Source organism: Pan paniscus, chromosome 9, assembly GCF_029289425.2.
Source record: "Pan paniscus chromosome 9, NHGRI_mPanPan1-v2.0_pri, whole genome shotgun sequence".
NCBI classification, from domain to species: Eukaryota; Metazoa; Chordata; class Mammalia; order Primates; family Hominidae; genus Pan; species Pan paniscus.
Window position 1 is genome coordinate 7,634,551 of NC_073258.2, and position 13,773 is coordinate 7,648,323.

Below are 13,773 nucleotides of genomic sequence, written 5' to 3' on the forward strand. Positions count from 1 at the left end.
TCCGCCCGCCTCGGCAGCTACTATGATTATATAGTAAAAAATATATATGTTGACATTTTCCCCTCTAGAACCTACCTCACAGTTTTCACTTCTGATAGCTATACCAGAAGATGCACTAGATCCTCTTTGACATCAGGAAATTCACTCCTTTATCCTTCAAATTAACCTTATACTGTAACCCAGAAGACCTAATTTATTGTTCTAGGAATAATTTTACATTTATCTTTCTAACCAGATACTTTACTCTGTCCAGAAACAATTTCCTCACTTTGAGGCTTAAGCTATTAGAAACCAAAGCCTATATTTTTGTTTCCCTCTGAGTCAAATAAGTAGACAGAGGCTATGTTATTGAATGAAGTCCAAAGTGAAAGGAAAGGAAGGCATAATTACAGGAAGACAAATCTGGTTAAGTTTTAGTTGATATCTAAAAATAAAAAGAAATATTTGCTTTTTGGCGTAAAATGACTCTTATGTATTAATTTGTCCAATTTTAACTCTTACCTTCTTAGATACCTAATAGAATATAGGAAGATTAAAACAATTATTTTCTTTTTATCCATACATAGTTCTGTACCTGATTTCCTTCCTTTCTTTCCTTCTTTGGAAAGCTGCACTAGCTTACTTAGAAGAGAGCCCCTTTATGTTCTTTTATCTTTTTTCTTTTAAACTCAGAATAAGTCGTTAGTGGACAGTCTCATCTGTTCAGAAGATCCGCCACTTAGATATAAAAGCAAAAGATCCAGAGCAAAATCTGCTTCCAGCCTTGTAGCAGTGGAGTCCACATATAAAATCTAAAAAATAAGGATTCTAATTTAAATTAGACATGGTAGAAGTTGAATCCAAAGTCATATTTCTTTGTGTCCTCTTTATAAACTGTAGCTTCCCTGTCCAATATAGTGGCTGCTGAACTGAACTGTCCAATACAAGGACATTAAACATTTAAATAGAAATAAAGTAACTGAAATTGTAAATGCAGTTGTTCAATTACACTACCATCATTTCAAGCGCACAGGAGCCATATATTCCACTTTAGCCATTTTATGTTATTTTATAGAACATTGCCATCAGTTTAGAAAAGTTCCCTTGGACAATTCTGGTCCATACAGGTATCACAACATTCCTGTGAGTTGGCTATATTCTCCATTTTGAAGGTTAATTAAGTAAACCTCAGAGAATGAAAGAAACTTCAAGTTTTCTACTTTGAAACTTGAAAACCTAGGTTTTTAATCCGGCTTTGTTTTACAGCAAAGGAAATGCTCAAAAGTACATTTGAGGCAAATAAACAATTTTTTCCTCTTTCTTAAATATGGTCAGACTGATAGAGTGACCTACATGTGTCCAGGCTGACACAATGGAACTTGTTTGTTGATTCTCTGACTATATTTAAATATTTTTTAAAGTCTTTTGTCATGGACTCAGTAAATCTACAATTCTAATAATTTTTTCTGTTTTATGGCACTGATTTTTGTTTATTATTGTTGCTGCTTTTCTTTCTTTTTTTTAGGCAATACATCTCAATATCTCTCAATATCTTTTCAGAGAAAAGAGTCTAAGCATTCTGGTATGAATCTGTTGGGTCTTGACACTGTAGATGATGGGATTCATTAAAGGTGGGAAAAGGATGTAGATGTTGCCAATGAGAACGTGGGCCACGGGGGAAAGGTGCTTGCCAAAACGGTGCACCATTGTGAGGCTAATGATAGGGATGTAGAACACAAGGACAGCACAGATGTGGGAGACGCAGGTCTGAAATAATTTATGCCTCTCTTCCTGAGAGGCAACTGCCAGGACTGACTTAAGAATCAGGATGTAGGAGAAAAGGATGAGTATAGCATCCAACAACAGTATGCAAATAACCAGCATCAGGGCATAGTAACTATTGAATCGGATGTCTGAACAGGCTAAGCGGAGAAGATCCTGGTGCAGGCAGAAAGAGTGAGAAAGGATGTGGAAATGACAGTAATTTAAAAATTTCAGACGGATGATGGGGGGTGTAATAAAGAAAAAACTCCTACCTATTATAGTGAGCCCAATTTTGATAATTCTGGAATTAGTCAGGATGGAGGAATAACATAGTGGATTGCAAATTGCAATGTACCGGTCAAAGGCCATAGCGAGGAGGACAGAGGACTCCATGAAGGACAGACCATGGATGAAATAGGACTGGGCAATGCAGGAATCCAAGCTGATCTCTCGAATGATCCCCCACAGGATCCCCAGCACTGTGTACACAGTGAACAGCCCCATGCACAGGTCAGTGAGGGCCAGCATGGACAGGAAGTAAAACATAGGCTGGTGCAGGCTTGGCTCAGTCCATATCACATGGAGAACCATGCAATTGCCCAAAAGCACCATGGCATAGATTGAGGAGAAGGGGATGGAAAACCAGGGGTATTGCTGCTCCATGCCAGAAAATCCAGTGAGAAGAAAGGAAGAATTCGTGCTGGTGCTAGGGCTTACTGAAGTAATCATTCTGGAACTGAGAAACATGTGAGAGTATTTTTTCAAAGGAAATGTTTCAATTTCACCTGAATACAATGAAATTTCTAAGTAAACGAAATACCCTAAAACTTACTGACTTAAAAAAAACAGCTGAGAAATTCTGTTTCTTTGAGACATAGTATCCATTGCCTTTGAGAAAATGGTCTTCTTTTGATGTCATTTAAAAGTCATTATTTTTTCACTGTCTGGATGTGAACATATCCTTAGAAGCCATAAGCAAAAACAAATAAGGAAGAGATTAGTAAAAGGAGAAGGCTAGTTTTAAAAAAATATGTTGCTTAGACATTTTCCCAAGGATAGTGGTAAAAATTTTATACCAGTAAAGAGCCGAGGTTCTTGAAAAATTATTTTCTTCTCTCCAACTCATTAAACGTTCAAAGTGAAGAGTAATCTTTGGGCTTTAAATATCATAAGTCTATTAAATAGTCACTTTTCCATCATTTTCCATTTTGTGCCGTCTCCAAGTATATTTTTTCTCCAAATACTATTTAATGAAGATACTCCTGTTTTCTCCCCCTCCAGATGATGTAGGCAGCAATTACTTTTTCTTCGTTGGTGATAAGCAGACAGGAATATTTATGCATGAGACTTTGGGTAAACGATTTCTCACTGGAGCTCTGGCCTCTTGAGATGTTCAACTCATTTGTGCCTTTGTGATGTAGAGAATTAGATTGAAGACACTGAGCCTTTGATAGCAGCTCAGTGCTTCCCATTCCTTTATTTATTCAGTTAATGAGCTGATTAACTATTTATTCAATATACATTTATTCAATGTATTGGCCAATTGTGTTTTCTTTCTTAGAACCTGCAGTTCTACAGGCTCAAACAACCAAGCTTATAATTTCAAAAGCCTCATGGTAGCAGAATCAATTGGCTTCTTCTTTACATTGTTTGCCTGCTTTAAGTTCCAGACCTGAGAATCATAAGTTTTTTTAAAGCTCTAATAATGTAAACAGATGTTCAAAAGTCCATACTTTCATGTTTGATTGAGTAACTTCGAGATGTTAAAGTAACTTCAGATTTGGGCTGCCCTTTATGTCCTACTTTTCAGCTTTGTCTTACTAGCCTCACAACACAGTTCCACAGACTTTCTTCTCAATGTACTCTCTATACTACACTGACGTCTTCTAGCAGTCTAACCATTGTTTTTCTTGCCCTGACTCCTCAGCATTGAATAACTTAGCTCACTATTTTTAATACTTTTTTCTCCATAGAATGCTTGAAGTTTCTTCGTTTCTTGCAGAGGATTTTTCAGTCTTTTGAATACGTATCTTCTTTCATTTCTCTAAATCGAATTTCTCTTCTTTCGTAAAATTTTTCTCGAAATGTTCTATCTGCCTAAATTATTCATCATCTTTTCCTCAATTTCTTCCTACCCTTTTTAAAACGATCTTGCAACTCAACAATCACTTTTCAAGAGGTTTCTTAAGACAAATTTATCCATATATCTATTATTTTGGTATCACGTTTCAATTTTAAATAAAACTTATAATTTTGTATTTATTAGCTAAATATTTAACTAATATTTAAACTAAATATTTAACTAATATCTCTGTTACAAACTAAATTCTCAGTTCCTTAACGTGCAGACTATGTCAACTTTTTCTTATTATTTGAAACTAACATTTGCACCTCTGATTCCTGACCACTCCTGAGAGCTCAAATTCATGAATACAACTGGCTATTTAATATATTCATCTGAGTGTTTAATCTTAAAATAAGAATGATGCCAATAAAGTATTTGATTTTCCCCCCAAATTCTATTTTCTGTCCCTTTTCTCCTAATATCATAAAGTGACTCCACCAATAACACAATTGCATAAGACAAGTCTTGAGTCATTTTTAAAATTTTTTATTTCTCTCTTTCCTTCCCTTTCCTCTCTCCATCAAATCTTTCATCAGTTTCTACCATTTCTACCAGAAACACATCCCAGATATGCCCACTTTTACACATTGCCCGTCTTGGTTTATAATATCATTGTTTCCCTGGCTACTATGATAATTTATTAAATTAATAATAATTTAATATTATTACTAGCTAATATCATGATTTATCTGTTTGTCCTCTAAAAAATGTATTATCTCCAGGGAAACCAAATTGCTTTTCTACAAACATCTACTAAATCACACAAGCCTTTGTTGAAAAAACTCTTTGATGGTCACTTACCCATTGCTCTTAATGTAAAATACAAATTCTTTATCATAGTCAAAAAGCCTTGTATAACGTGGCTCACCTGCCTCTTCTATTACATCTTTAGACCACTACTGCCTACACTCCTTAATATTTAGGTATCTTTATCTTCCTCAAAACAAGCTAAGTACATGCATGTCTCAGGATCTTTGCCCATGGTCTTCTCTGTGCTCCGAATTATCTACCCCAAGTATTTGCACAGCAATTCCTTTCACCATTAACTTTTGAGTTAAAATGATTACTTCCTCAGGGGGATTTTTCTAATACTGCTCCCCACCTAGATTATCTCATTTCTTCAACCCCCTTAACTAACTTACTGTCATCACAGTATGCTAGTTTATATTTATACCACTTATTATACACTGAATTTCCATTAGATTCATTAGAGGCTGTAGAAGATTAGGAACCATATCTGTTTTTTGCCCAAGAATATGAAAAATAAGGGTTAGCATAGAATGGGCACTTATCAAATAATTTTTAATTATTCTATGAAATAAGAGCTATACAATCACAGAGTTATAAAGATAATATGAATGTGAACACTCCTATCAAAGTGTGTGTAAAATCATCTGTGTACACTTGGTCTTTTCTGACCTTTGGCCACCAATTGAGTCATCATATACCAAGTTTGAATGGTTTATAAAACAGATGCTGCTCCAGGGATCTTGCTGACCTTGAATACAACACTCCAATTTCAAACATGATTTTTCTCATTTCCAGCCTGACTCAGACATATCGTCAAGGATCTGGGATTGATCACAAAAGATTTAATATTCTGTGAATGTAGGTATGTGTTAAAAATATCTACTTTCAGCCAGGCTTGGTGGCTCACACCTGTAATCCTAGCACTTTGGGAGGCCGAGGCAGGTGGATTGGCTGAGCTCAGGAGTTGGAGACCAGCCCGGGCAAAATGGTGACACCGTGTCTCTACTAAAACACAAAAATAATTAGCTGGGCGTGGCGGTGTGCTCCTGTAATCCCAGTTACTTGGGAGACTGAGGCAGGAGAATTGCTTGATCCCGGGAGGTGGAGGTTGCAGTGAGCCGAGATCGCGCCATTGCACTCCAGTCTGGGCGACAGAGCAAGACTCTGTCCCAAAGGAAAAAAAAAAATCTATTTTCATGCAGGTTTCTTCAGACTGACTACAAAGGCTTCAGACTAGCTACAAAGGTTAAAAATCTACTTTCATTCAGGCTTCTTCAGACTAGATACAGAAGAAATGAGACCATCTAGATGGGGAACAGTATCATCCATGTTGCCACCATAGAGACTATCAGCCTTTTGGGATTACAAGAGCAAAATACATGATGGAGGATTTTTTTAAATATGTTTTGAAAGGTAGGATGAAAGAGCATAGTTTTGATAAGGTAAATAAATGAAGATTTAAAGAATAACAAGATCAATATGTCAGGTGTGCCAGATGCTCCACCTGTATTTAAAAAACAAAAAGATTTACAGTTTTCCAAGACATCATGTTGTGTTATGCTATCTGAGAGTCAGTGTATGGTATTTCTGTCTGAGTTCCCAGCAACCAGAACAATGCCTATAATAAAATAAATAGAGAAGACAAATAGCAGTGAATTTGAGTCTGGAGAAATAAAAGGGTTTTCGTATCCCCTCTGAGCACTGTCTGGAATGTTGACTCGGAAAGCAAGTCTGTGATTATAATAACCAGGTCATTCTTTCAGGAGTCTTTTCTGATGCCCTCTGATTAAAACTGACCTACATATGCAGAAATCTCTTGGGTTTTTTTTTTTTTTTCTGTCTTTTCAGAATAATTCCCTGTGTGATTACTTGCTTACTTTAAAATAGGGTAATGACCAATAGTCATTGTTCCAAAGACATAGAGAAAGTATATTGTGTTTAAAAGACAGTTTCTTTATAATTATATAGAACTAAAACATTCCTATTTGCCAAGGCAGTGGAGTCTTTGCTGTTCTTAGAATATAATTACTGAAAGACACCCACACATGTCCTGCCTTGGACAAAAAATTGTATGTCCATCCTTTAAAGGTCATTCCTTTAATGGTCTTTTCTGGACACCACTAGGGGTCAGAAGTAGTTCATCAAACTTTCTTCCCTCCCTACTTCAGTGATGCATAAGGCAGATCTGCTTTAGTGTAAGCGAGGTCAGGCCCTCAAGAGTCTTGGGATGGCTGAAGAGATAAGAACATTCTATAGGACTTGTCCAAAGAAATGACTGTTTAATGATTCTGAATATGCTAGTTCAGAGAGAATCTATTTACCACAAACCTGAAGTAGGCTTAAATTTCCAGTTTACCTGAATGGTTATGACTTAATTAGAGGAATGACTTTAAAAACATATATAGATACAAATATATAGTATAGATTTATTATATACTATATGTTTATTATATATTATATAATCATAAAATGTAAAAGATTATTATTGTATATATTTAGTAATATATTATTACATTATATTTTAATATATAATATATAAAATGTATTTAATATATATTATGCATGTAATATATAAATATACATTATATATTATATATTATGTAATAAATATATATTATGTATATACACATTTATCTAGACTTTATTACATATTTCATTATATATTTTATAAGATTTCTATAAATAATATTCCCATCATTACTAAAATATTTTTTAAAAATTAGCCATACCTTAGAAGCATTATAAAAAATATATGACATGGTCCATCTGTTCAACTGTAGCCATCTAGCTATTTGAGAAGTTTTTATAAGATTTATAGCATTTGATTGTACCATGACATAAATCATCTCATGCAAGATAATGTATTTGTTTTGTTGGCTTTAATATGTTCCCTTTTCTTCAGAAAATGTGAGACAGCTTAAAATAAAATTAACTATAAGAAACTGGTAAACACTGAATGAAAGAAGAAAACCAAGCAGAAAAGTAAAAGGAGGTTACAAATAAATTTATATTTTAAAAATATTTTTTATTTACCTGGCAAATAATAAGTGCATATATTAATGGGATACAATAATAATATATAATATAAATATATAATATATATAATATGTTATGGGATACAATGTGATGTTTGATCTATGTATACATTGTAGAGAGAGTCTATCAAGCTAATTAGCATATGAATCACCTTCCAAATTTTTGTGATGAGAACATAAAATATTTATTTTTTAGCAATTTTTAATTTAAATACATAATATATTATTAACTGTGTTCACTATGCAGTGTGAGAGATCACTAAAACTTATTCCTCTAGTCTAACTGAAGATCAACTTCTTTCCCTTCCCATCCCTCCTCTACACTCTCAGCCTATGGAACCATCTTTCTATTCCCTGTTTTTATGAAATCAACTTTTTAAAAAATTCATTCTTAAATATATTAAAATGAACAGTTAAATTTATGAGGATAAATAATTAAACTATTACACATATTTTAAGTTGTCCTCTGAAAATTCTAGAATTCTACTTCAATACCCTTATTTTTAAGATAAAGGAAATTGTAAAGGCTTTCTAAGAAATCGAGTACCCATACCTAGGCTGCTAGACTCCAGGTCCAATTTTTCTCCAAGGGGTTACTATGGCTTCAGGGAAGCTATCTATAATCACCATCTCCAGAACATCTCTCACTTTCTCATCACCACACAGTGGAATAAGAATAGTTTTGGCAGCAATAAAAAAGTAATGCCATATCAAATTAGTAAAGCCTTCAGAAAAATTATGAATATTACACAGTTACACTTACATTAGAACTAAAATTTATTTATTGAAATTCACATTACCATAATTATTTGTCTGATTAAATGTTATTAAAACTAAAATTTTGAATTTTATACTAGTATTAATTTCCAGTTCTATCTTTCTGTTCAAGAAAAGAATGTGAGGAGAAGTAAATTAGTGCCTCAAATTTGCCTACTTCATCCCCAGCAGAGGAGATCATGACTATATCAATAATGGAGCCTGGGCCCAGACAACTGGTTAAGAGAGAGGTCATTCTGACCTCAGAACATAGGAGAGATGGATATTGTACACCACAGAGTCCAGGATGACTAGCAGTGAAGGATTCAAATGCCTGGCCAAATCTCCTATACAACCAGAGAGACCCAAGTCCCCAAAGACAAGAAGGGATGATGAAATGGCCTCTGCATGACATGACTTGCCTATGAGCCCTCCCATTGCTATAAGGATGGGGATCTTAGCACAGTGCCTTGTGTGAACAGTAATGCTAGCCTTGATTTTACCATGGCAAGTTTGTTTAGGGAAAAATTCAACCCACCCGTTGAAATTCCAACCTTGACCAAATGAGGGATGGCTGGGGATGCAACCACAAAGATACTGTATCTTAGGAGCGGAGTTTTTTTTTTATAGAAACTCATCAGGATATTATTGTTAGGATGTGTTGTTACTGGGAAAAAAGCTGATGGAATACAAAAGAGTAGACATCCCCACAGGGATTATTTGAGGCAATCAGTGACTAACATGACCACTTTACTTTCTCTATGCAGGTGTCATCTATTGTGATATAGTGCCAGGAGGTTGCCTTTGCTGTGGCTTTCGACCCTAGATTTTTAAATTGTGTGACAAACCCATCTTTTATTTATGTAAATAAAATGTCCGTGTTTATTGGTTATTGTTATATTGTGAAATTGTAGTAGATCTAAAATTGTAATTTCTTAGATTCCTAGAATTTCTAAATCTGTGGATTTTTAGAATTCTCTAGAGGTGACAAAGGTTTATTATCTAAGCTACCGGAGCTATGTACTTTTGGATATAAGAGTGTCTCCATCTCCATTGCCTTACAAATCAGGTGTGAGCCAGGCATGTCTCTCAGACTGGAAAAGGTAACTAATCAGAAGGAACCATTGTCCTAGAACGGGGCAAGTGTACAATACCCAGAAAGACCACTGGTGCCGTAGCACATAACATATTCACTCAATCCTTCATACCCTTTGTATCGTTTTTTTTCTGTTTTATTTATTTTATTTATTTATTAGAGATCGTAGTGTGTGCAACACCTATGTCCAGGTTCTGTGGTAAACGTCAGTGTGGAGAAATTAGTAGCTATTAGATCATAAAAAGGTGAGGCATAATCATATTTGTCTTTGAGAAGCTGACTGTGGCTATAGGTAAAGAAAAAAATTATAATTTTAGTTTTATTATTAATATCACCATGATCATCATGATAAAAAGTTAATATTTACTGGGAACTTATTTGGTTTGTCATTTTTCTAAGGAATTTATGTTAATTTACTCACTATAAGAAATTTATAAAGTAGACTCCATTATAGCTCTTAATTTATTGTTGAGGAATGTAAGGCATAGAGAAGTAACTTATCCTCAAAACAAAGCTATTAACTTATGGACCTGAGAGTAGAGCCCAGGCTGTCTCATGCCAGAACCTATTATCCCATGTTGCAAGACACAAATAGGAAAATAGAACTGGTTAGAAGTTATTGAAGGGCATGAAATAATAGTGGTTTGAAATCTGAGTAGAGTAGGACCAAGAAAATGCATATTTCAGGGAATACCTGAGAGGAAAAAAAAACACTATGAAGGAACACAGTAATTAGCTCCTTAGCTGAAAGAATGATCTTCTGGTCAGTGAGAACTGGTTTCAAATCTTGGTTTTGTCATTTATTAGGTATATAATTTTTAGCTCAACACTTAGCTGCACAATTTTAAAAAATATTGTTGGTATGATGATAATATATAAAAACAGCTCATTATCTGCCACTCAAAAGCTATCAGTATTTATGATAATAATTCTAGTTGTGAGAAATTGATTATTAAATATATATGAAGGATAGAAGAGAGTGGAGAGTAAAGGCAAAAATGATTGACAAAATTTTGTCTTGGAAATCTGAGTGAACCATTCATCAAGTTTGGAAGCATTAGAGGAAACTGAAAGAAGTGGAGGATAATTTACTATGTTTTCAACTTGCTGAGTTTAAGAGGTCCATAGGTCATATAAGTGGAGGTGACCTGTAAGCTATTGTAACATTTTTTTTTCATGTCACAAAATGTTAATGTATCCCTAACAGAGAGCAATGAAGTTCTTTTTAGTGGAGTTTCTCTTTCTTGACATAGTACCATGTAGTGAAGACACTGCTGACTTTGGAATTGAAAGAATCTTAGTTCAGCTACTTATTAGCTGAGTAGCTACAACCCCTTAATGCCCATCCCAAGACAGTGTGTGTAAAAGACGAATAACAACATCTCAGGAAGCACAGGATGTACCGGAGAGCACCATCTTTTCATGTTACTTTCCTAGGCTTTTTATTTCCCTCCTCTAGGTATTTCTGTTATTTTCCTTTTTTCATTATTTCTTCCCTCTTCTTCGTGAAGTTAAGACAGTCTACCTAGATTTAGAAGCAAATGTTTATATAGTGGTGAAATTTAAAGCCTAATTGACTAAAGCCGTTTAAGAATGTGTTAATATCTCAGTTAGTATGCACTTCTTGAAATGCAAAGAAATGGTCTGACTTTTTTCCATTGTTTAGTTTCTAAATTTAGTTTTTATTTTAATATTTTTAGTACAGCATGCATATATAAAAGTACACAAATTATACATGCACAGCTGAATTAACTTTTGGAAGGTGAACACACCCATGTAACAACTAATAAGATAGGAAATTAAAGAGTAAACATATGCTCACTCTTTATCATTCCACTAATTGTCTCCAAAGTTAATAATTATCCTGATATAATTCATTTTTATCACGATTGACTCATGTCCCTTTTTTTAAAAGTGTGTATACATTGAATTATACTGTGTTGCTTATGTCTGACTTTATTCAATATTATGTTTGTGAATTGCATTCATACTAGTGTATGACTGTAGTTGATTTTTCATTGCTGAATGCCATTCTATTTTATGTATATACCACAATATATTTATTGACTCCACAGTTGATAGATATTTGAGTACCTTCTAGCTTTTGGCTATAATATAAATTGCTGCTATGAAGATTCTTATATATTTTTGTATATATATTCTGTAAATTGCTAGGTCATAAAATATGCATATGTTCAACTTTAATATACACTGCCAACCTGTTTACCTCCCCACTATAATTTAATGTCATTTGGTCAACCTATAATATGATAGATGTTTTCTCTTATAGCAGCCTGCATGTGCCCAGATTTTGAATTTATCCTTTGTATATTTACATTTAGTTCTGTATTATTACAATTAGTTCGTAGACCTGTTATTATTACTCTCATTTGTAGTTGAAGAAATTGCACTCCAGCAAGTTTAAATTGCTCCTGGCTACATCCAGAAAAACAATAATAAATGAAAATACTTTTTGCCCCTACTTGACTAGGAATTGTATAAAGAGAACAGTTATTCTTCTAGTGGGAAGCAAGCTGGCCTCAACTGGAACAGAATGAGAGAAATGCAAGACATCTAATAATCCAACAGTCCCACACCCCACTAAATGTACTTTTTCCTTTTCCCCATGGAGTCAAGGCTATCTAAACTTCCTTTAAGTGCACAAGCTAATATGGTAGGGAAATATAAAGCCTAATCCTGCCATCCAGAATGAGCAAGTGGATGGGGAAAAGGGAAGGGAAAAAGGAGCAGAATCTGCCAAGTCTGACCTAATGCCCTCTGTTTCTCCCACTTGCTCTGCAGGATGGCTTAGCAGCTCCCAGCTCAGGGCCTGAAGCTGAGAGGCTTCTCAGAGGCTGAGAAGGTTGGCTCTCTGATGCATTTTTTTCCTTCACTAACAAAGCAAACCCAGCTTTACTTCTACCCTCTCCTCTATGCACTCTCTTGGGGCACTTCCTAATCTCGTTAGTACCTTCTGAATTAGTTTTCAAGATAGGACTTGAGTTCCTCGAAGGATTAGAAAATAACTAACAGTTCATGTTGTCTGGGCCAAGCACAGTGGCTCACACCTGTAATCACAGCCGAGGCCGGAGGGAGAACGATTTGAGCTCAGGAGTTGGAGACCAGCTTGGGCAACATGGAGAAACCCCTCTCTACAAAAAATTTTAAAAAGTAGCCGAATATGGTGTTACATGCCTGTAGTCCCAACTACTTGGGAGGCTGAGGTGGAAGGATATCTTGAGCCAAAGAGGGGGAGATTGCAGTGAGCAAAGATTGTACCACTGCACTCCAACCTGGGCAACACAGCGAGACCCTGTCAAAAAAAAAAAAAGAGAGAGAAAGAAAGAAATTAACAATTCAGGTTGTCAGAAGTAACTGAATGTCTTTAACAAATAGGAGCCATAGGACTAAATTGCTCACATTATTTTGAGGGCAAAAATTACATTGTCATTTTTTTTTTACCTTCAACATATATACAGTTTTTATATTTACTATATAGGAACACAATAAATGCTTGTTGCATAAAATCAAATTACAAAGAAGGACAGAGAATCATTAAATTACTTTCATAATGCGCATAAAACAACATTTTGTTAGACTTAAAAACAAGCTGATTATAACTATAAAAAGATGTGTGACTAATAGGTGGAAAGAGAAGCAGGGAAGAATAAAATGGGAGGAAAGAACTGCTAAAGACTCACGATGGTTTGTTACATAGCTAAACACATGTCATGGGTTTGTCGTACAGATTATTTCATCTCCCAGTACTCAATAGTTACTTTTTCTGCTCTTCTCCCTGTTCCCACCCTCCAAACTCAATTAGGCTGCAGTGTCTTTTATTCCCATTATGTGTGCATGTTTTCTCATCATTTAGTTCCTACTTATAAGTGATAATATGTAGTATTTGGTTTTCTGTTCTTACATTAGTTTTTTAAGGATAATGGTGTCCAGCTCCATCCATGTTCCTGCAAAGGACATGATCTCATTCTTTTTTATGGCCACATAGTATTCCATGGTGTATATGTACATGTTCTTTATCGGTATACCACTAATGGGCCTTCAGGTTGATTCTATGTCTTTGCTATTGTGATTATGCTGCAGTGGACACAGGTGTGCATGTGTCTTTGTGATAGAATGGTTTATTTTCCTTTAGGTATATACTCAATAATAGGATTGTTGGGTTAAATGGTATTTCTGTTTTTAGGTCTTTAGGGAATTGCCACACTGCTGTCTACAATGGTCGAACTAATTTATATTACCACCAATGG

At 34.8% G+C, this 13,773-nt stretch overlaps 1 protein-coding gene across 1 annotated transcript; it reads right to left on the reverse strand.

Moving 5' to 3' along the window:
• Positions 1-1,249: 1,249 nt before the first annotated feature.
• LOC100976125 (olfactory receptor 51V1) lies at positions 1,250-2,490 on the reverse strand. The gene has a single exon (XM_003819028.4). The coding sequence runs from the start codon at positions 2,488-2,490 to the stop codon at positions 1,525-1,527; it is 966 nt and encodes a 321-aa protein (XP_003819076.4). The 3' UTR covers positions 1,250-1,524.
• Positions 2,491-13,773: the final 11,283 nt, after the last annotated feature.

Bases quoted from the DNA above. Each gene is read 5' to 3' on its own strand.
- LOC100976125 (XM_003819028.4), bottom strand. From the start codon at position 2,490: ATGTTTCTCAGTTCCAGAATGATTACTTCAGTAAGCCCTAGCACCAGC.